General features: G+C 37.5%; 1 protein-coding gene across 1 annotated transcript in view; it reads left to right on the top strand.

Annotated features, from left to right (window-relative positions):
- The window catches only part of CNTNAP2 (contactin associated protein 2), a 2,991,056-nt gene that overhangs the window by 2,567,449 nt on the left and 398,063 nt on the right, over positions 1-25,544 (top strand). Inside the window, exon 16 of the mRNA XM_053715812.1 lies at positions 23,290-23,417. Coding sequence (XP_053571787.1) covers positions 23,290-23,417 — 128 coding nt within the window. The remainder of the gene's footprint in view (positions 1-23,289; positions 23,418-25,544) is intronic.

Consider the following 25,544-nt stretch of genomic DNA (forward strand, 5'->3'; position numbering starts at 1 on the left):
AATCTGTATAAGCCTCCTCACTAAGTATTACTCTGGTTTCATTTATATACATACACTCCATTTTAGATATTGGGCTGTACTACATATGACTGTGGAGATATACTTCTAATCTAATCTGTGGAGCAATAAATATTCTAACTGTGACCCATGGGCACACTAAGAAGTAATCTGTATAAGCCTCCTCACTCCTCAGTATTACACTCCTTTGGAGGTTGCTGAAAATCTTATAACAAAAGTATACGATATGTAACTTTATAATTAACCAATAGCAACTGATACAAAGTTAGTGGCGAGTCGTTAGTTACACTGAAACTTAACGTTTGAATACACAGTAACTCCTGTGGTTTCATTTATATACACATACTCCATTTTGAATATTGGGCTGTACAAATGACGGCGGAGATATACCTCTAATCAGTGGAGCAATCAATATTCTAATTGTGACCCATGGGCACACTAAAAAGCAATTTGTATATATAAGTGCAAAGTACACGTAACTTACAAGGTATTAATACCTAGCCATACTACTACTGTTGCAATACTCTATCACAGAGTACATATGGGTACAATTTATTTTATTATCCATATAATACTCAGTGAGGTATACAATATATAAGTACACACTTTGACTGAATAGTGGCCCCTAATAGGTTTGGCCCCATTTTGCAGGGATGTTAGCCCACAGCAGATTATAAACATACCTTTACCATTAAGATTTACCACAAATCCTCTTTAGGTGGGAGTTACTATCCATGATATCAATTCAGGATAAGAATTTGTAACTATCCACCCTTTTCACCACATTAGTTTGAAAACCACTTTTACTTGCTGCAACTGTTTTTATTGTGTGTAACCCTTTTTAAATAAAACTAATAAAGTTGATATATTTTAAAACCTATATACACTAAGCCCATACATAGAGGGTAGAGTGCTTTTCCGGTTAGTATCCTCTCCAGCTCTCTTGCTGGAATTGTTTTTGTAAGTGTTTCTCTCGGATACTCAGCACCTATACACAATTACATAGTATAATTATATATTAGATTATATTCCATACATTTAAATATAGTGTTCCCTCAAAGTAACAAGAGTGGTGCCATTGCTCATCTCTCAAATTGTGCATGTATAAGCTGTATAATGATAGGTGAATATTGCCTAAATGACATATGATATTGTTTACACTTGGTTCCTTCCCCTCTCCAAACTGTCCCATTTTACAAGTACAAATATTCCACAATCCAAACTATTCTAAAATCCAAACCTTTTCCTGTCCAAAGCAGTTTAGATAAAGGATTTTCTACCTGTAATAGCGTTTTCACTAGGTTACGGTTTCAAACTATCCAGAAAGTTATGGCCAATTTACTTGTGGGGGGTTTTCAGTGGAAGTTGTCTCAATGAGTCTCAAGTCTCAGTTGCACATAGTCTTGCATTTTATATATATATATATATATATATATATGTACACACCCCACGCATCAGCCCGGTACTGAAATCACATGTTAAATCAGACCTCTGGCCCTGCAGCTCCTTGTCAGTCTCCATCCCAACATCAGTCCTCAGATCAGACACCTGGCCCTAAAGGCTGTCAGTCAACTCCATACTGAGATCAGATCTCAGATTAGACCTTAGCCCCCATGTTCCTCTGTCAAAACCATATATACCAACTGCAGACTTCTGTTCAGGCTGCCCCTAGTCAGCACCATATGGCGATTAGACTACAGATCTTTCACCTGGCCCTAAAGATTCTCTGTAAACCCCCTACCTCTTCAGAATGCAGGGTCTGTGCAGAGGGAGAACAGAGCTTGACCTGGCTGCCACACTTCCTGTCAACAAGCAGGAATGTGTCAAGTGAGGCAACCGAAGTCATGTCATCCCTTGCTGCAATACTTTGAGTGCCACACATGGCACAAGTGTTTAAAGTTGCCAACATCTACAGCATGCACAGCATGCACAGCATGCAGAGTGTATAAATACGTCAACTTTTTTACATTTGCTAAGATGTGCTAAGCAGATCATGCACATATTTTATTTCTTCTAATGCTCAGGCCTTATGATTAGGGAAAACAGAAACAAATCATGACATAATATGTTAATATAATCAGTTTATAATGTTGTTGTTTTGGGGGGAACCTCCATGAGTAACCATTTCTATTAAACTTTATATAAAAAAAATAAAAAAACACGGTAGTAGAATAAACCAGTGAATCAAACCAGTGAATCAAACCAGTGAATCAATACATGACAAATCCACATCAACCTCACATAGTTTCATCCATACAAAGAGGAGATATTAGAAGAACATACGTGTAAATTAGATACCCTGAAAATATTTACATTTATAAAAAAACTTGCAAACCAAAAACAGCAAAAAATGTAGTATATTAAACAAATTGATATCCTATGTATACATTATATATAATTATCTCACTATTCAAAATGAGTATTAAAGATCCAGGAAGCTTCAAAGAGATAATAATAGTAATAAGGTTTGTTGTACTTTCTATTGGAGGTATTTAAAGCAATTGTTACAAGTTTGTCAGCTGTAAGAACATTTCCAAATAGACAACTGTGGGTGGAATAATCCTCTTAATTATAGGATAGAGGGAAAACAATAGGAGAGTTCCCACTTTCCAATGAGGAGTTCCATTCCAAAATACAGATGATGTAAATGCCATAGATGCAAAGGTAAACCCTTAACCATCAGATATTTGAATGAGACATCTAACTGAATGGAACATAAGGATAGTTTTTTTCTGTAAATGTATCAAAACAAAGGGACATTAAACATTTTGAGATATTAATATAAAATGTTTAATTGCATGTAGTAAAACAACTTTGCAATACACTTTCATTATTTATTTTGTTCCCTTTTCCTATAATTTAATTTTGAATATTGGTCATTGGTTGCACACTCTAGTAAGCCATTTATAACTGCCTCTAATTGGCCTTAGCAGAAAGGGAAACCTAAGTTACAATATGGCAGCACCCACTGCTTTATGGACAATATAATGTTACCTTTATTTTTTCTATATTTAAAGGGACACTGTACCCAAAAAAATTCTTTCGTGATTCAGATTGAGCATGAAGTTTTAAGCAACTTTCTAATTTACTCCTATTATCAAATTTTCTTCATTCTCTTTATTTGAAATGCCGGCCCATTTTTGGTGAACAACCTGGGTTGTCCTTGCTGATTGGTGGTTAAATCTATCCACCAATAAAAAAAGTGCTGTCCAGAGTACTGAAACCAAAAAAAAACTTAGATGCCTTCTTTTTCAAATAATGATAGCAAGAGAACAAAGAAAAATTGATAATAGGAGTAAATTAGAAAGTTGCTTAAAATTGCATGCTCTTTCTGAATTACAAAAGAAAAATTTGGGTACAGTGTCCCTTTAAGCAACTAATATAATTTAATATATATATATATATATATATATATATATATATATATATATATATATATAATCAGGCTAATATTTGCTCTGCATACATCATTCTATCAATGATTTATTTATTGTTTAATGTCCCTTTAAGAAAATGGTATATGGTCTCAATAATACCAGGTGAATTTTCAAGAATAGTGAATATTCTGGAGATCCTATATCACTGCCACTTAACAATAGCTTATATTTACAACTTTTTTTAAACTAATATATTGCTGAGCAAACTCCCCTTAACTTTACTGCTCAAAAATGGCAAGATTCCTAAAGATTTGTAACAGTCCCTGGTCAGATCAGTATGTTGTGAGTTCTGCTGATTTTTTTCTTTCAACCGCTTATTTCTCATCACACAGAACAGTGTTTTACTGTGCAGGATAACGGAATCACAAAACAAATGTGTTAGATTATTACAAAAGAAAAACTTATTTTTTGAAAATGAATGGATGGAAATACAATTAAAAATGATGTAACTTTGGGGGTGGAGCCTATATCTGAAGCGGCCGGACGCATCTGTGAGGAGCTCCCGGCTTTAATTTAACTTTTAGGGATTAAAATCAAACTACTGATTTAAAATATAAATTTCATTTCACCCTGAAATTCCCTGGAAGGATCTGATGAGCTGACAAACTAATAGCTTATGTTCTTCAGTTTAGCTACAGCGTGGTCGCCATTCTCTGAGGCCGATCATATCCGTGGCTGGGGCTGCTTCACAATACCCCCACCCCTTAGGAAACTGGGTTACGGAGCAGGTATTTAATGCTGCTATAAAGACTTCTAATACACCCAACTGGTGTTTCTCCACATTCCTATTGTGAAAATGGAAGAAATAACTATTGCATTACAGCGGATCCTACTGGACTTTAAGATAATTTTTTGTGCCGTGTTAGATGAGACTTTCCTACCCCAGTAAACCTCTAAATGCAGTGAGGGGGAAAACTCTGATGATAAATCGCCAACTCCAAAAGCAAAAACTGGAACTGAGCTGCTTAATGAGCTGAACACTACAAGACTAGTGCCCTCTCCAGACTCTGATCATTTTCTAGTGGGAGAAGTTGGATACCGACCTGTATATTCAGGACCCAAAAGACCCGGCTCTGTGTAAAAAATCCCATGACTGATTTGGAGAAAGGTGGACTCTTGGAGCAGATGACGACGATCCCCCGAGGCCCTCTTGTCCAGGTACAACAGAAACTTACGCATCCAGTACTGATCAGGAATTGCTCCACTAAATTGCCAGTAACTAACGGCTAGATTTAGAGTTCTGCGGCCAAAGGGGTGCATTAGCTACGCGTGCTTTTTTTCTCCCGCACCTTTTAAGTACCGCTGGTATTTAGAGTTCACAGAAGGGCTGCGTTAGGCTCCAAAAAGGGAGCGTAGAGCATAATTTACCGCCACTGCAACTCTAAATACCAGGGTTGCTTACGGACACGGCCAGCTTCAAAAACGTGCTCGTGCACGATTCCCCCATAGGAAACAATGGGGCTGTTTGAGCTGAAAAAAAACCTAACACCTGCAAAAAAGCAGCGTTCAGCTCCTAACGCAGCTACATTGTTTCCTATGGGGAAACACTTCCTAAATCTGCACCTAACACCCTAACATGTACCCCGAGTCTAAACACCCCTAACCTTATACTTATTAACCCCTAATCTGCCGCCCCCGCTATCGCTGACACCTACATTATACAATTAACCCCTAATCTGCCGCTCCGTACACCGCCGCCAGCTACGTTATCCCTATGTACCCCTAATCTGCTGCCCCTAACACCGCCGACCCATATATTATATTTATTAACCCCTAATCTGCCGCCCCCAATGTCGCCTCCACCTACCTACAATTATTAACCCCTAATCTGCCGACCGGATCTCACCGCTACTATAATAAATGTATTAACAACTAAAGCTAAGTCTAACCCTAACCCTAACACCCCCCTAACTTAAATATAATTTAAATCTAACGAAATAAATTAACTATTACTAAATAAATTATTCCTATTTAAAGCTAAATACTTACCTGTAAAATAAACCCTAATATAGCTACAGTATAAATTATAATTATATTGTAGCTATTTTAGGATTAATATTTATTTTAAAGGCAACTTTGTAATTATATTAACCAGGTACAATAGCTATTAAATAGTTAATAACTATTTAATAGTTACCTAGTTAAAATAATTACAAAATTACCTGTAAAATAAATCCTAACCTAAGTTACAATTAAACCTAACACTACACTATCAATAAATTAATTAAATACAATACCTACAATTATCTACAATTAAACCTAACACTACGCTATCAATAAATTAATTAAATACAATATCTACAAATAAATACAATGAAATAAACTAACTAAGTTAAAAAAAATAAAAAAATATTTACAAACATTAGAAAAATATTACAACAATTTTAAACTAATTACACCTACTCTAAGCCCCCTAATAAAATAACAAAGCCCCCCAAAATAAAAAAATGCCCTACCCTATTCTAAATTAAAAAAGTTCAAAGCTCTTTTACCTTACCAGCCCTGAAAAGGGCCCTTTGCGGGGCATGCCCCAAAGATTTCAGCTCTTTTGCCTGTAAAAAAAACATACAATACCCCCCCCAACATTACAACCCACCACCCACATACCCCTAATCTAACCCAAACCCCCCTTAATAAAAACTAAGCCCCTGAAGATCTTCCTACCTTATCTTAACCTCGCCGGGTATCACACCGATCCGTCCTGGCTCCGATGTCTTGATCCAAGCCCAAGCGGTGGGCTGAAGATGTCCATGATGGAATCAGCCAATCAGAATCAAGTTCAATCCGATTGGCTGATCCAATCAGCCAATTAGATTGAGATCGCATTCTATTGGCTGTTCCGATCAGCCAATAGAATGCAAGCTCAATCTGATTGGCTGATCGGATCAGCCAATCGGATTGAACTTGAATCTGATTGGCTGATTCCATCAGCCAATCAGAATTTTCCTACCTTAATTCCGATTGGCTGATAGAATCCTATCAGCCAATCGGAATTCGAGGGACGCAATCTTGGATGACGTCCCTTAAAGGAACCGTCATTTGTCGGGAAGTCGTCGGTGAAGATGGATGGATCCGCGCTGGAGGTCTTGAAGATCAGCCGGTCGTCATCGGATTGAAGAACATAGAAGATGCGGCTTGGATGAAGATGTTTGCCGGTCCGGATGTCCTCTTCTGCCCGCTTGGATCAAGACTTCAGCCTGAGGATGGACGTCACTCTTCAGCCCCCGCTTGGGCTTGGATCAAGATTTCGGAGGCCTGGATCAAGACTTCGGTGGACGGATCGGTGAACCTGGCATGGTGAAGATAAGGTAGGAAGATCTTCAGGGGCTTAGTGTTAGGTTTATTTAAGGGGGGTTTGGGTTAGATTAGGGGTATGTGGGTGGTGGGTTGTAATGTTGGGGGGGGTATTGTATGTGTTTTTTTTACAGGCAAAAGAGCTGAATTCTTTGGGGCATGCCCCGCAAAGGGCCCTTTTCAGGGCTGGTAAGGTAAAAGAGCTTTGAACTTTTTTAATTAAGTTTAAAATTGTTGTAATATTTTTCTAATGTTTGTAAATATTTTTTTATTTTTTGTAACTTAGTTCTTTTTTATTTTTTGTACTTTAGTTTAGTTAGTTTATTTCATTGTATTTATTTGTAGGTATTGTATTTAAAGGGCCACTAAACCCAAAATCTTTCTTTCATGATTCAGATAGAGAATAGAAATTTAAACAACATTACAATTTACTTCCATTATTTATTTTGCTTCATTTTTAAAATATCCTTAGTTGAAGAAAAAGAAATGCACATGGTGAGCCAATCACACAAGGCTTCTATGTGCAGCAACCAATCAGCAGCTAGTAAGCATATCTAGATATGCTTTTCATCAAAGAATATCAAGAGAATAAAACAAATTAGATAATATAAGTAAATTAGAAAGATGTTTTAAATTGCATTCTCTTTCTAAATCATAAAAGAAAAAATGTGGGTGGCATGTCCCTTTAATTAATTTATTGATAGTGTAGTGTTAGGTTTAATTGTAGATAATTGTAGGTATTGTATTTAATTAATTTATTGATAGAGTAGTGTTAGGTTTAATTGTAACTTAGGTTAGGATTTATTTTACAGGTAATTTTGTAATTATTTTAAATAGGTAACTATTAAATAGTTATTAACTATTTAATAGCTATTGTACCTGGTTAATATAATTACAAAGTTGCCTGTAAAATAAATATTAATCCTAAAATAGCTACAATATAATTATAATTTATATTGTAGCTATATTAGGGTTTATTTTACAGGTAAGTATTTAGCTTTAAATAGGAATAATTTATTTAATAATAGTTAATTTATTTCGTTAGATTTAAATTATATTTAACTTAGGGGGGTGTTAGGGTTAGGGTTATACTTAGCTTTAGGGGTTAATACATTTATTATAGTAGCGGTGAGATCCGATCGGCAGATTAGGGGTTAATAATTGTAGGTAGGTGGAGGCGACGTTGGGGGCGGCAGATTAGGGGTTAATAAATATAATATAGGGGTCGGCGGTGTTAGGGGCAGCAGATTAGGGGTACATAGGGATAACGTAGCTGGCGGCGGTGTACGGAGCGGCAGATTAGGGGTTAATAATAATATGCAGGTGTCAGCGATAGCGGGGGCGGCAGATTAGGGGTTAATAAATATAATATAGGGGTCGGGGGTGTTAGGGGCAGCAGATTAGGGGTACATAGGGATAACATAGCTGGCGGCGGTGTACAGAGCGGCAGATTAGGGGTTAATAATAATATGCAGGTGTCAGCAATAGCGGGGGCGGCAGATTAGGGGTTAATAAATATAATATAGGGGTCGGCGATGTTAGGGGCAGCAGATTAGGGGTACATAGGGATAACGTAGCTGGCGGCGGTGTACGGAGCGGCAGATTAGGGGTTAAAAAAATTTAATAGAGTGGCGGCGATGTGGGGGGACCTCGGTTTAGGGGTACATAGATTTATGGGTGTTAGTGTACTTTAGAGCACAGTAGTTAAGAGCTTTATAAACCGGCATTAGCCCAGAAAGCTCTTAACTACTGACTTTTTTCTGCGGCTGGAGTTTTGTCGTTAGATTTCTAACGCTCACTTAAGCCAGGACTCTAAATACCAGCGTTAGAAAGATCCCATTGAAAAGATAGGATACGCAAATGGCGTAGGGGGATCTGCGGTATGGAAAAGTCGCGGCTGGAAAGTGAGCGTTAGACCCTTTCCTGGCTGATTCCAAATACCAGCGGGCGGTAAAAACCAGCGTTAGGACCCTCTAACGCTGGTTTTGACGGCTACCGCCCAACTCTAAATCTAGGCCTAAGAGATCACAAGTGGCAAACCTGGTTCCTCTGTTGCCGGCGACCCGATCCATGCGTCTCTATCGGGAGACAGGAGCTGTGCATAGACCATGGGGCCCTGGCGTGAAGTCCTTAAACAAAGCATGTACAAGACCGCTCCGGCTCAAAAAAAAAACAACGCAGCTCTCGTACTATTTGGGTCAACCAGAGTCGGCATCGGCTAAACCTCGGGACAGTGCTATAGCTTGACACAGGGTACACGGTTACTCACCCCTATATACAGTGGGACTTACATTTAACTGTCCTGCTACTGCATGCAAACCCCAACAGACCTGTTATCCTGCTTAACCGTGCTTGAATTAAAACACTGATACGCATAGCCCCATTAATAGTTGACAGAGCTGAACTGGTATCATGTACATAGTACTTTTATATTTCTGTCTACTCTATTTTATGCATTGTTTGATAAGGGAAAAGTATATATATATTAGTGTTCAGGTATTGCTAGGTATTGATTGCAAGTCTCTATGCATCACCAGCTAGTTGTCATATATATTCCTGTGTCCATGTGTGCAAATAACATACAGATGGTGCTTTGCCAATGATGTCCCACTTAACAAGGTCTTAGGGTCTATCAACCCTACTGTATATACTGTATATATATACAGTATATACGTGTATGTATGCATATGTCCAAACAACTGTATTACAGCTAGGGATCTATTGACTAACTATTTGCTTCAGATATGATGTCCCCCCATTAGAATGGTTTATAACCTATAGTAATGGTGTCATTCCCCGCATGGGTAGCCTCTCAGTACTACGCTGTAGAGGTCTTCTTATTCCTAATATATTTATATTCTACCAGTATGTTCAGCGCTGGCTATGAAACACATAATTATAATTTGGAACCAGGGATTTCAAATCCAGATGAGTTTTGCTTATTGATAGCTTAAATGTTATTTACAATATAGAGTTTTGTTGATGACTCTTTCCGTTCTTATTTACTGTACATGAGTTTATAGACCTCCTGATAAGTCTCGCTTCTCTTGGTCTTTATGATATAAACAATTATTAGACATATTTGTGAAGCTTATAGACATGTTATTTTCAGAGATGTTGGATATTATAGTCTTTATAAATTCAAAAACCAATCTTGTTTTTCTTTCCTCTGCCTGACATCTCCACAAGTTAGAGGTATTCTCTTTATAGACTCACAGAAGACCATTATTTACCGCTTTGTGATAACTTTATTTACTTTACTTTTATTATACATCTCCCTCTAAAGGGCCAATATGTAAGGTGAGGTCCAAAAGTGACCTCTTGGGTCATCTGAGGGAAATTAAGTTCTTACTGTAATTAAATAAAAAATAGAGGTCTTGGTGATTCAGACACATTTAGGTAAAAAAAAATATATATATATTATGCAACCTAGTCAGCTTTGTTCAAGTCATATGATCAATCTTGTCTTTTCAAACCCACACCACTCCTACAGAATGCCATCTATAATGTATTGGGCCACAAGTTACAGCACAGATAAAATTTAAATTTCATGATTCAGATAGAGCATACAATCTAAGTTGCTTCATTTTCTTGGTATTCTTTATTTTGTCAAAATCATACATCGGTAGGCTCAGGAGCTACAAGGCACTACTGGGAGCCAACTGGTGATTGGTGGAGGCATATGTATACCAATTTCATTGGCTCGCCAACTGTGTTTAGCTTGCTCCCAGTAATGCAACAAAGAATACCAAGAGCTTCAACAAAGGGGGCCCAAAGGCACTACTGAAGATAAAAAAGGGAATATCATTATTGATAATTACAACTTGAGAGGGGAATGAATTGGGTTCCCTCGCAATAAGAAACTAATAATGTAGTAATATGGTGCTATGTACATTATCTGAACTAGAAAAACATCTTGGAGGTATGACCTCCAAAAAAAGTACATATAGGTAGCACTCAAATTCCCTTTAATAATGGTATCGACAGAGATGTGAGTGGCGGATAAACTAGGTTGTTTAAAATATAACTTTTATTGGGACTTTTAAAATAATGGTAAGACAAAACAATTAAAATTACAGAAACTTGGATCCATTTATTTAGGGACAGGGATGAAAATATCACTGGAGGTGAGATTATCTAAATAAAGATATACTGATACATTGAATTGGTAGCTCTGGTTTATCCAATTATTGGTAAAAGTATATAATAGTGGTTATACAGGTACAATCCACTAATATACAATACACTAATATAAAATATAATATAAAATATATTTCTTAAGTTGTTAATAGTTGTACACACTGTTTTATTTCCACAAGTTGAAGGTGGTTATGGTATATTGTGATATATCATGTACTTATTATTCACCGAATCTATTGAGCATAAAGAGATAGGTTTGTAGATTCAGTAACTCGATGTGCTGCCCTTATTGTTGTGTAACTTGTAAAAATAACAGATGGTATTTGTACTAAGTGAATAACTTTATGCTGATTGAAGTTACACCAAAACTACAACCACTAGATATTAGTCAAAATGATATCCACAGTGAGTAAAGTGTGTTTTCACTGGATGATTAAAATACTGATAATGCGACCACTTCAAATACTAGGATATACCTCTGTGTGTTATATCAACTGTAACATATAGGATACTACCCTTATAGTTGTGTAACTTGTAAATATAACTGATGGTATTTACGCTAAGTGAATAGCTTTATACTGATTAGAGTTACACAAAAACTACAACCACTAGGAATTTAGTCAAAATGATATCCACAGTGAGTAAAATGTATTTTCACTGGATGATTAAATTAATTTTTTTTAAAGAGAATGAAGCATATTTGATAATAGAAGTCAATCGGAAAGTTGTTTCAAATTGCATGCTCTATCTGAATCATAAAATAAAATTATGGGTTTCATATCCCTTTAATACAGCTAAGTGAGCCTCAATGAATTTCAAACACTATCTCGCATGAACATTGTAACCCTCTGCAGTACTACCAGGGTCTATGAATCTATCCTAATATAATTGAGCTATAAAGCTCATCAAATGAAATGGAGTTGCATGCACTAATGCTGTCAGATAAACAATGTAATGAAAGTTGATAAAACTCTCTAGATCCCCAGTGGAGCATTTGTATGCTGTTTGATATGAGGTAATTAATAGTCACACATGTACAGTTTGCCTTCTAGTTGTATTACAGATGGTTTGTAATTTTCCTCCGGATATTAGAGATATTTGAGACTATAAGCACATTTTGTATGCTACAGATTTGCTGCCAGTTACATAACTCAATATTATAATGATAAGAACGTTATCAGCACTATTTTAAGAAAAAATATATTACAGGAGACCAGAACAAAATCTGGCTTTATTACACATAATCCACAATGAACAATTTGGTGTCATTGCGCTACCACAATCTAACCTTAAACAGGTTATTATTATTAAATGTTAAATGAGGCATTATTTTACGTTTCTAACAAGGTCATCTGCTTGCTAACGAGATGATTTTAAAAAAAATGAGACTAATTGAAATAAAAATAACACTGACATACAAAATGCCCATGTTTACAAGCAGATGAAATTGACAAGTGTCTGCATTTCGCAAGTGCTTTCTGGCAGTTTGCTTTTCATAATGAAAAACACCAGTTAATTACTTTCCTGCATTGCCATTAACGAAATGCGCTTACAATTTATTCCGCATTAAGCTGTAAATAATTATTTCTGATGAATGGGAGAACATTTAAAATGTTGTAAAAATTGATATTTTAGTCATTTGCAAAGTAAACCGCTTAAATACAGTTTTTTACACACGCACAACTCATCATAAAATGAAGGCTTTAAAAAGCTGCCACTATTAAACCAGCTTGTTTTATTCATTAATTTTTTGTTGTAAAGTATTCAGCGTTAAAAAAATGTTTTATCACTAGTATCAATAGTATTTTCTATATTAATTTTGACAGACACAAATCAGTTTTCTATAATATTATCTTGTTATCTTGTACTCCTCAGTAAAGTAAGCCATTAGAGCTGTGGTTCGCAAAATCAGTGTATCCTATATACTTCTGTGGGATTTTGTTTTTTTATTTTGCTTCCTATGTATATAATATATTTTTTTAGTAAGACAAGTACATGCTGCATCATTCATTCGAAGATTATCTTGCACGGTATGTGTGTCTTATCAATGAGATCCCCTCTGACTGCCAGTTCAGTGCTTCAGTTTGCCTGTGTGGGTGTAGGTGTGTATATGTGTGTGTATGTGTGTGATTTTGTGTGTGTATGTATGTTTCCATCTGAGACCACGGAGTTGCAAGTTCCCCCTGGATAGAGAACAGAGACACTTCAGTAAACACTGCTGTTGCTGGTGGGAGTAGCTGGATCACAGTCTGGTTAGAGGGATAGTTAGATCCTTTAGTAATGGGCAGTAACACTTCCTACAATACATTAAATACAAGCCTGTCAGCGGTCCTGCTGTGTGATCACCCCGCACTCTGTTGAACACATGGTGCTTATATTTCTGTGTGGCTTGCTCTGGGGTTATTTATCTCCCCTCAGCAGAAATATGACTATTGGACTTTAAGTGGGTGAGACTGTGACAGAAGAGGAGTCTGCAGTTGCTGTCAGACATGGAGGTCTAAGCCTGCCCTGGAAAGGAAGGAGAGAGGAGCAAGGAGGGTGTGAGGAACTGAAGCTAAGCTGTCTATGGATCATGTATGGACACCCACTCTGGATCTTCATGTGTGCCTAGTCTAGTTATTTTAAAGTTGTTTTTTAAAATGTTTTTTTACCAAAGAAAAAATGTGCTCATCAAGCAGGGAAAACTCATGTCATGTCTGCTTTCTCTCTGATTGGAATTTCTTTAGGTTCTACCAGAGGTAGCTGAGATAAGGTTTTCAAGGGAAATGCATGTGTCAACACAAATAAAAAATAGTCCTTGCAATTAAAGATGTTTGTAAAACATCTTGAAGTAGGATAAGCCCAATTACTTTATTTTATACACCAATAGTATGTGCAGTCTGTTTATCTATGTTGGTGTCTGTATGTCTATCAATTTATGGTCAGCAGGCCAGAATGTTGACCTGTGCAAGATAACGTATTTGCTGCAAATTCATCTTTAGCAGTTTCATCCTAAAGTAAAAGGTGACAAGTCTTATTTTTAATGTTACTGTGCCCTCATGCCTCCTGCTTCCTCTGCCAGTGTTGCTTCACATTTACTTGGTATATGTGTTAATGATAAAAGAAAATGACACTCAGAGGCCCTGTGACCATATTTTTACGTTAAATCGCATTATCGTTGTTTTTTACTATAGAGTGACTGCAAACACAAACCATTTCAAGATCATTATATCAGATGTTTACATTACAAACCTTACACATTCTAAAATGTCACTAAGACTCTTAGCTTTTTGGATTATTTAACACCATCTATATACAAATACCACTTCATGTGTTCTAAATAGTGTGTGTCTGGCTTCCCAGTATTCAGTATCAGTTGAATCCTAAATTAGAAATAAAAATTCTGCCCCTTCCATGTAAAAATGTTACCAATGGTGTCCATCCTCAGACCCAAAGGCAACCCTTAAGCAATTTGTATTTGATTATATAGAATATATACAAATAAATACAGTGTGTGTGTATATATGTAAGTGTGTATGCGTGTATAGAACAATATTAATTTTGAGGGGGGTGGAAATCTTGGTAAGTTCCCAAACATTATTTTTTGTAGGACTTGACCCCTGGTGTGTAGGTGTGTATATAAATGTGTGTATAGGTGTTAGTGTGTATATGTGTGTACATATGTGTGTGTGTATATGTGTGTACATATGTGTGTGTGTATATGTGTGTGTGTCAGTGTTTGTGTGTGTGTTTTTGTGTGTGTGTATATATGTGTGTAGGTGTAGGTGTGTATATTTGTGTAGGTGTGTATATGTGTGTATCTGTATATGTGTGTGTGAGTGTTTGTGTGTGAGTATATGTGTGTGTGGGTGTAGGTGTGTATATTTGTGTGTGTAGGTGTTTATATGTGTGTGTATATATATATATATGTGTGTGTATATATATGTGTGTGTGTTTATATATGTGAGTGTATATATATGTGAGTGTATATATATGTGTGTGTGTATATATGTGTGTGGATATGTGTCTGCAACATGATTTTTTTTTTCTAAATCTTTTTTTTTTCTAAATCCCCTTCCGATGCGTTGCCATCATTTATTCTCATTTCAGATACTTTATAACCTCACTCTTCTCTTCCCTCACTCCTCTTCCCCTTTTCTCATCCCCTTGTTAGTTAATAATCCTTTTATGTAAATAATCACACTGATTAAAAATGAAAACATAACACATTTGGCTACAGTAAAAAAGAAGAATGAAGTAACTCACTGGTTACCTGAAAAAGCTACCCCACTAAAATCTAAGATCTCCCAATACTCAGATCAAAAACAATGTAGTTAGGTAAAAAAAAAGTGTAGGGAGCACTAAAAAAGCTAGGTGTATGTATATAAAAGTTAAAAAAAACAACAACACATAAAAAACACATACATTCCTCACACCAAAGATGTAGATGCTATTCACAAACTGTGGCCACAAATATTCATAAGAAAATCGTTAAAAAATCATAAAAAAGGTATGTTCAAATTCTAAAACAGAGTCCAATTGATAAAGGTAATTCTTAAAACAAAAGGCAGCAAAAGTGGATAATTTCCCCTGTGAACCCGTATCTTAACAGTTGGGAATTATTCCATTATACTTCCAGACTCTGGCAGTGTAGTCTGAAGAGTATAAATTGTATGCAAGGTGTTTAAGAAAAATGTTCATATAGTATATCATATATTGTCAGTTCTTTGTAAATAGCCCCACCATACCTCTTACCAGACCTCTGTTTGTCTGTTTGCCTCTCTCGTTCCGTTCACTTAACACTGACCGCTTGTTACACAGCAATGCTCTTGTTCAGCGTGTGTGACTTCTTTCTCGATTGAGGTTACATGATATTTTCCAATTGTGTGGTTGGCTTACAAGCGGGTAACTGGAAAAGAAGGTTGTTACGGGGGTTTCTCTTACAAAACTCCTTGTTATTTTCTCAAAAGTGCACTTTTGTATGGAATCCTCAACAGATTGTTTTTAATTTTACGTGTTTCGGTGCTTGTTCCTGCACCTTTGTCAAAAAACAGTTAACAGTTAAGTTGTAAAGGTGTATCCAGTCCACGGGTTCATCCATTACTTGTGGGATATTCTCCTTCCCAACAGGAAGCTGCAAGAGGACACCCACAGCAGAGCTGTCTATATAGCTCCTTCCCTAACTGCCACCCCCAGTCATTCTCTTGCAGCTCTCAACAAGAAAGGAAGTATCAAGAGAGATGTGGTGACTTAGTGTAGTTTTTACCTTCAATCAAAAGTTTGTTATTTTTAAACGGTACCGGCATTGTACTGTTTTTACTCTCAGGCAGAAATTGGAAGAAGAATTCTGCCTGGAGGTTTTGATGATCTTAGCGGTTTGTAACTAAGGTCCATTGCTGTTGTCACACATAACTGAAGAGTATGGAAAGAAAACTTCAGTTGGGGGGACGGTCTGCAGATTGCCTGCTTTGAGGTTTGTTCAGTATATTTTTTTCTAGAGAGATGATAAGGTCTAGAAAATGCTGACAGTGCCTGGTATATTTAAGGTAAGCCTGATACAGTGATTTAACAACAACTGGGATCATGCTTGCAAATAAGGGTAATATTCATGTTAATACTTATATTACTTAGTGTAAAAACGTTTGCATGATTTATAAAAATAAAAACGTTTTTTCTCTGAGGGTGATAAATCTTTATTTGGGGCCTAGTTTTCCACATGGCTTGTTAGATTACTTTCAAGCTCTAAATGTGCAGTTGATTTTCAGTCTGAGACATCCAGCTTCCCTGATGTTCCTGCAAAAATCATTTTTAAGGGCAGGTAGGAGCCACAGCACAGCTGTGGCAGTGTATTTGACTGTTTGTTAGCAGTTTTAATGTTTTTCTAATTCGTTTTTGGGCCTGAGGGGTTAATCATCTATTTGCAAGTGGGTGCAATGCTGCTTTAGTCCCTTATACACACTGTAAAAATTTCGTAGAGTTTACTACTTTTTATCACTGTTTTGCAGTTTATGTGGTAGTTTTTTTCTCTTAAAGGCACAGTACCGTTTTTATATTATTGCTTTTTTCACATTTATTAAAGTGTTTTCCAAGCTTACTGGTCTCATTACTAGTCTGTTAAACATGTCTGACATAGAGGAAACTCCTTGTTCATTATGTGTAGAAGCCATTGTGGAACCCCCTCTTAGAATGTGTACCAAATGCACTGACCTTTCTATAAGTTATAAAGGTCATATTATGGCTTTTAAAGATTTATCACCTGAGGTTTCTGAGACTGACAAAAGGGAGGTTATGCCATCTAGCTCTCCCCACGTGTCAGAACCTATAACTCCCGCTCAAGGGACGCCAAGTACATCTAGCGCGTCCAATGCGTTTACTTTATAAGACATGGCGGCAGTTATGAATCATACCCTCACAGCGGTATTGTCCAAACTGCCAGGGTTACAAGGAAAGCGAGACAGCTCTGGGGCTAGAACAAATACAGAGCTCTCTAACGCTTTAGTAGCTATGTCTGATATACCCTCACAATGTGCAGAAGTTGAAGCAGGAGAGCTTCTATCTGTGGGTGACTTCTCTGATTCAGGGAAGGCATTACTTCAGTCTGACTCTGAAATTACAGCATTTAAATTTAAGCTTGAACACCTCCGCACGTTGCTCAGGGAGGTTTTAGCGACTCTGGATGACTGTGACACCATTGTAGTCCCAGAGAAATTGTATAAAATGGACAAATACTTTGCAGTGCCTGTTTACACTGACGTTTTTCCAATCCATAAGAGGTTTTCAGAAATTATTACTAAGGAATGGGATAGACCAGGTGTACCATTCTCTCCCAATCCTGCTTTTAAAAAGATGTTTCCTATAGATGCCGCTACACGGGACTCATGACAGACGGTCCCTAATGTGGAGGGAGCAGTCTCTACCCTAGCTAAGCGTACAACTATTCCTGTCGAGGACAGTTGTGCTTTCCTAGATCCTATGGATAAAATAATTAGAGAAAATCTTTATACAACAAGGTTTTATTCTCCAGCCTCTTGCATGCATTGCCCCAGTCACTGCTGCAGCGGATTTCTGGTTCGAGTCTCTGAAGGAGGCTCTACAGGTAGAAACCCCGTTGGATGATATCCTTGACAGGCTTAAAGCTCTTAAGTTAGCCAATTCATTTATTTCTGACGCCGTTTTTCATTTAACCAAGCTAACGGCTAAAAATTCAGGTTTTGCCATTCAGGCACGTAGGGCGCTATGGCTTAAATCCTGGTCAGCAGATGTCACTTCAAAGTCTAAACTTCTCAATATCCCCTTCAAAGGGCAGACCCTATTTGAGATCATTTTTTATATTACTGGAGGAAAAGGCCACGCCCTTCCCCAGGATAGGTCCAACAAGTTAAGAACCAAACAGACTAATTTTCGTTCCTTTCGAAACTTCAAGAGTGGCGCAGCTTCGTCTTCCTCTTTTACAAAACAAGAGGGAAATTTTGCCCAGTCCAAGCCAGTCTGGTCACCTAACCAGGCTTGGAACAAGGGGAAACAGGCCAAAAAGCCTGCTGCTGCCTCTAAGACAGCATGAAAGAGTAGCCCCCGATCCTGGACCGTATCTAGTGGGGGGCAGATTTTCTCTCTTCGCCCAGGCTTGGGAAAGAGATGTCCAGGATCCCTGGGCTCTGGAGATTGTTTCCCAGGGATATCTTCTGGATTTCAAAGCTTCATCTCCAAAGGGGAGATTTCATCTCTCACAATTATCTGCAAACCAGATAAAGAGAGAGGCATTCTTACATTGCGTTCAAGACCAACTAGTTATGGGAGTGATCCACCCAGTTCCAAAGGAGGAACAGGGGCAGGGCTTCTATTCAAATCTGTTTATAGTTCCCAAGAAAGAGGGAACTTTCAGACCAATCTTGGATCTCAAGATCCTAAACAAATTTCTCAGGGTCCCATCCTTCAAGATGGAGACTATTCAAACCATCCTACCTATGATCCAGGAGGGTCAATATATGACTACCGTGGATTTAAAGGATGCTTATCTACACATTCCGATACACAGGGATCATCATCAGTTTCTCAGGTTTGCCTTCCTAGACAGGCATTAGCAGTTTGTGGCTCTTCCATTCGGGTTAGCCACGGCACCAAGAATCTTTATGAAGGTTCTAGGGTCCCTTCTGGTGGTTCTAAGGCCGCGGGGTATAGCAGTGGCCCCTTACCTAGACGACATCCTGATACAGGCGTCAACTTTTCAAATCGCCAGGTCCCATAAGGACATTGTTCTGGCATTCCTGAGGTCTCACGGGTGGAAGGTGAACGAAGGAAAGAGTTCTCTCTCCCCTCTCACAAGAGTTTCCTTCCTAGGAACTCTGATAGACTCAGTAGAAATGAAGATTTATCTGACAGAGGTCAGGTTGTCAAAACTTCTAACTTCCTGCCGTGCTCTTTATTCCCCTTCCCATCCGTCAGTTGCTCAGTGTATGGAGGTAATCGGATTAATGTTAGCGGCAATGGACATAGTTCCGTTTGCCCGCCTACATTTCAGACCACTGCAACTTTGCATGCTCAATCAGTGGAATGGGGATTACACATATTTGTCCCCTCTACTAAATCTGGATCAAGAGACCAGGGATTCTCTTCTCTGGTGGCTATCTTGGGTCCATCTGTCCAAGGGAATGAGTTTCCGCAGGCCAGAATGGACTATAGTAACGACAGATGCCAGCCTTCTGGGCTGGGGTGCAGTCTGGAACTCCCTGAAGGCTCAGGGTTCGTGGACTCAGGAGGAGGCCCTCCTTCCGATAAACATTCTGGAACTAAGAGCGATATTCAATGTTCTTCAGGCTTGGCCTCAGCTAGCTGCGGTCAGGTTCATCAGATTTCAGTCAGACAACATCACGACTGTAGCCTATTTCAACCATCAAGGGGGAACAAGGAGCCCCCTGGCAATGTTGGAGGTTTCAAAGATAATTCTGTGGGCAGATGTTCACTCTTGCCATCTCTCAGCTATCCATATCCCAGGAGTAGAGAACTGGGAGGCGGATTTTCTAAGTCGGCAGACTTTTCATCCGGGGGAGTGGGAGCTCCATCCGGAGGTATTTGCCCAGTTGATTAAACTATGGGGCAAACCAGAACTGGATCTCATGGCGTCTCGTCAGAACGCCAAGCTTCCTTGTTACAGGTCCAGGTTCAAGGTTTCCAAGGCAGCGCTGATAGATGCTCTAGCAGCGCCCTGGTCCTTCAGCCTGGCTTATATGTTTCCACCATTTCCTCTGCTCCTTCGTCTGATTGCCAAGATCAAGCAGGTGAGAGCTTCAGTGATCTTGATAGCCCCTGCGTGGCCACGCAGGACTTGGTATGCAGATCTGGTGGACATGTCATCTTTTCCACCATGGACTCTGCCTCTAAGGCAGGACCTTCTACTTCAAGGTCCCTTCAAACATCCAAATCTAATTTTTCTACGTCTGACTGCTTGGAGGTTGAACGCTTGATTCTATCAAAGCGTAGTTTTTCCGAATCGGTCATTGATACCTTAATTCAGGCTCGAAAGCCTGTCACCAGGAAGATCTATCATAAGATATGGTGTAAATATCTTCACTGGTGTGAATCCAAGGGTTACTCATGGAGTAAGGTCAGGATTCCTAGGATATTATCTTTTCTCCAAGAAGGATTGGAGAAGGGATTGTCAGCTAGTTCCTTAAAGGGACAGATTTCTGCTCTGTCTATTCTTTTGCACAAAAGTCTGGCTGAGGTTCCAGACGTTCAGGCGTTTTGTCAGGCTTTAGTTAGAATCAAGCCTGTGTTTAAACCTGTTGCTCCGCCATGGAGTTTAAATTTAGTTCTTAAAGTTCTTCAAGGGGTTCCGTTTGAACCTTTGCATTCCATAGATATTAAGCTTTTATCTTGGAAAGTTCTGTTTTTAGTAGCTATCTCCTCGGCTCGAAGAGTTTCGGAGTTATCTGCTTTACAATGTAATTCCCCTTATCTGATTTTCCATGCAGATAAGGTAGTGTTACGTACCAAACCTGGGTTTCTTCCTAAGGTGGTATCTAATAAGAATATCAATCAGGAGATTGTTGTTCCTTCACTATGTCCTAATCCTTCTTCAAAGAAGGAATGTCTATTACACAATCTTGATGTGGTTCGTGCTTTAAAGTTTTATTTACAAGGATTTTCTTCAAATATCTGCTTTGTTTGTTGTCTACTCTGGACAGAGGAGAGGCCGAAAGGCTTCGGCAACTTTTCTTTCTTTTTGGCTGAGAAGTATAATACGCTTAGCTTATGAGACTGCTGGCCAGCAGCCTCCTGAAAGAATTACAGCTCATTCTACTAGAGCAGTAGCTTCCTCATGGGCTTTTAAACATGAGGCCTCTGTTGAACAGATTTGTAAGGCGACGACTTGGTCTTTGCTTCATACCTTTTCGAAATTCTATAAATTTGATACTTTTGCTTCTTCAGAGGCTATTTTTGGGAGAAAGGTCTTACAGGCAGTGGTGCCTTCCGTTTAAGTTCCTGCCTTGTCCCTCCCTTCATCCGTGTCCTAAAGCTTTGGTATTGGTATCCCACAAGTAATGGATGAACCCATGGACTGGATACACCTTTACAAGAGAAAACAAAATTTATGCTTACCTGATAAATTTATTTCTCTTGTGGTGTATCAAGTCCATGGCCCGCCCTGTCATTTTAAGGCAGGTGTTTTTTATTTTTAAACTACAGTCACCACTGCACCCTATAGTTTCTCCTTTTTTTCTTGCTTGTCTTCGATCGAATGACTGGAGGTGGCAGTTAGGGGAGGAGCTATATAGACAGCTCTGCTGTGGGTGTCCTCTTGCAGCTTCCTGTTGGGAAGGAGAATATCCCACAAGTAATGGATGAACCCGTGGACTGGATACACCACAAGAGGAATAAATTTATCAGGTAAGCATAAATTTTGTTTTTGTGACAATACATTTTTAATATCCCTTTTCAAAATATCCCAAACTTTATTGCAATCAGAAGCAAATATTCTGATATTTTATTTGTGGTTATTTTATGTTTTACCATTTAAATGTGTATGTTTAAGTCTTAAAGTATAAATCAAACTAGGAACTCGATATGTTTGCTGAAATGTGAACTGGACATGCTAAATCATTAGCCCTTTGTTGGATTCTTATCAATCTAAAATATGGGACTGTGATACATACAGTATCTGCATTTCTAAATATGTGAAACAACAAACACTTGTTACCATTCATCGTCCCTTTTCGCCCATCTCTCACTACATCTGACACTCTCCTCAGACTTTATTTTCCTATACATAGTAAGCCACAGGTTGTGAAAATGTAATGCATTCTGACACAATATTAAAACAATATTAAAACAGTGTTAATAGTATATATATATATATATATATATATATATATATATATATATATATATATATATATATATATATACTGTATGTATGTATATATATATATATATATATATATATATATATATATATATATATAAACTATGGTCACATCCTCCATTACCGTTCTTTACACTTAAAGGGCCATGATACCCACATTTTTTCTTTCATGATTTAGAAAGATAATGCATTTTTGAACATCTTTCTAATGTACTTCTATTATCTAATTTGTTTTATTCTCTTGATATTCTTTGCTGAAAGCATATCTAGATATGCTCAGTAGCTGCTGATTGGTTGCTGCACATAGAAGCCTCATGTGATTGGCTCACCCATGTGCTTTGCTTTTTCTTCAAATAAGGATATCTAAAAAATGAAGCAAAATAAATAATAGAAGTAAATTGTAATGTTGTTTAAATTTGTATGTTCTATCTGAATCATGAAAGAAAGATTTTGGGTTTAGTGGCCCTTTAATATATAGTTTGGGAGCCTTTTGTTTTCACCTCAGTTTTTAAAGTGACATAAAACCCAAAATTTTTCTTTCATAATTCAGATAGAGCATCCAATTTTAAACAACTTTCAAATCTACTTCTTGTATCAAATTTGCTTTGTTCTCTTGGTATCCTTAGTTGAGAAGCATACCTAGGTAGGCTCAGGAGCTGGGAGCAAGCTGTTGATTGGTGGCTGCAGATATATGCCTCGTGATTGGCTTACCAGTGTGTTCAGCTAGCTCCCAGTAGTGTATTACTTCCCCTTCAAGAAAGGATTCCAAGAGAATAAGATAAAACTGATAATAGAAGCAATTTGGAAAGTTGCTTAAAATTGTATGCTCTATGTGACTTCTGAAAGAAACATTTGGGGTCTCATGTCCCTTTAAGATTGAGTGTTTCTATGTGATAGCACATTTACAGTGGGAAATTACATAGCACAAAAGTTTCAAAAACTACTTTAACATAAAATTCCTATCTTATAAAAGAAGAAGAATTTTCAGTTTTTCCTCAGTATTATTGATTTGTCAGAAACAATCTCATTTCTTTATATCTTGTGTTTCTTGTGGCTCAGGAGGAAAGACAGTGGTTTCTTGTCCTATAAAGATCACCTACCAGTCAATCAGGTTGCGGTTGGAGATACATATCGCTCTTCATCAGCTGCAAAATTATCTGTCGAGCCTCTTCGCTGCCATGGAGACAGTAAGTTTTAATAGAAAAAAAAGTTGTGTTCTTGTTGACTGCATTAAAAAAATGTTCCATTCAAACACAGTTGAACACTTTTGTAGCTTTCTGCCTTATGAATATTTGTGGTAGTTGCATTCTATGGGCTAGATTAAGAGTGGAGCGCTGAGCAAATTGGGATTTATCACAGCTGTTTGTGCGCATTAGGTTTTTCGCTCGTATTACTAGTTGAAAGTAAACACAATGGGGCCGATTTATCAAGGGCCCCTAATGCCCCTGTTTCCGCGCGACCCTTCAGGCTTGCTGGAAACAGCAATTATGAAGCAGCGGTCTTAAGACCGCTGCTCCTTAACTGGTCCGCTGTCTCTGAGGCTGCTGACATCAACCCTCCCAATCCTATATGATCGTGTTGATTGACACCCCCTGATAGCAGCTGATTGACCGTGAATCTGCAGGAGCAGCATTGCACAAGCAGTTCACCAGAACTTTTTGTGCAATGTTAAATGCCGACAGCGTATGCTGTCGGCATTCAGCGATGTCTGGCGGACATGATACGCTACAGAATGTAGCATTCAAATTCGAATATTACATTTATTAAACACAGTTGTAGACTAGAAATACTATTTCGAATTTGAATGTCACATTCGAATTTCAAATATTACATTTCGAAATTGAATGAATACATAGCTAAACATTCTATTATTCGAACGAATATTTTCGAATTTTATTGAAAAATTCGAAAATGAAAATTCGAAAATAGAATGTTATATAAACATTCGAAATTCGATTTGAACGAACAAATGTATCAAAATTCGTTTTAAATTTCAAATTTTTAGAAACATTCGCCCATCCCTACTATTTATACATAAATTCTGATGTATTCGGATTAAATTCTGTCTATTATTGAAACTAAAAATCCTGTGAGTGCCCTTCTTTGCTTCAAATATATATATATATATATATATATATATATATATATATATATAAAAATAAATAGAAAATATTCTGTTATGTGAAGAACATATTTTATATTCAAAATATTCATATTTTGATGTCGGGTAAGCACACTTGAGAATATGAAATTGGGTTTGCGCGCGAGTAGGGTGTTAGGTTTTTTCCACTTTTTTGCTCCTTTGATTTCTATGGGGGCATAGTTTATAGCGCACACAATATTGTTAGCTCGGCTTTTTGCACTTGGGTTAGTGTGCGAGCGAAAACAGTTTACTTACAACTTGTAATTCGAGCTCCACCCAACGCGTGCAAAAAGTTTACTTGTAGCACAGTTAGCGCTCAAGGGGAAGAGTTAAATAGCGCTCCACTTGTAATCTGGCCCTATTTAGGCTAAACAGATTGAATACAATTTGTTTTTTAGCCTCCACTCATCCAACAAGTGCTTCATTTATTTGGATTATTTAAAAATTATTTTATTCAAATTTATTTAACATCTTATTTACTGTTTTATTGTGATGTTCACTTATATAAAATGTATAGAAATCAGTTGTTTTTAACATTTGAGGGTTCTTTGTCAAATGTATTTTTTTTTCACAAAATGTGAATGACAACCTAGTCCAAATAATGGGGTTTTTTTTAACAGGAAATATAAAAAAAAATTATAAAATCAATTTGTTAAGACAATGTTTTCACAGGTCATAAATATCAACATACTGGTTATAATATGCAAAGATAGGGATTTCAGCACACTCAACAAGCAAAAAAAAAATTTCTTTCAAATTGAAATTCAGTACATTTTATTTCATGTGTGAAACTCTGAGAGACCATGAATGATGCTTCAAAAAAACATATTAAACCAAAAATAATTTATTAATCATAGCATAAGTGCAAGAAATTAGAAAAGAAAATAAAAAATAAAAAATAATAGTCACAAATAAATCAATTACTGTTAGAGATGTCTCTTAAAAGGATAAACATAAGCTGTGCAATTGTTCTCCTGCTGCAAGCACCTGGCGGTGTCTCCCACGCGCCAAGCCCTGAGAAGAGAGGGCTGCTACAAGGACAGCAAATGCTAACTGCTGCCGGAACGCTTAGTGGAAAATCCAACCCACTGGAAAAAAAAAAAAATACCCTTTACAGGAGGAATTTAATGTCAAATATAAACTTTTCTCTATCAAAATTTGACTCTGTGCA

Source organism: Bombina bombina, chromosome 5 (genome assembly GCF_027579735.1).
Source record: "Bombina bombina isolate aBomBom1 chromosome 5, aBomBom1.pri, whole genome shotgun sequence".
In the NCBI taxonomy this organism is placed as follows: Eukaryota; Metazoa; Chordata; class Amphibia; order Anura; family Bombinatoridae; genus Bombina; species Bombina bombina.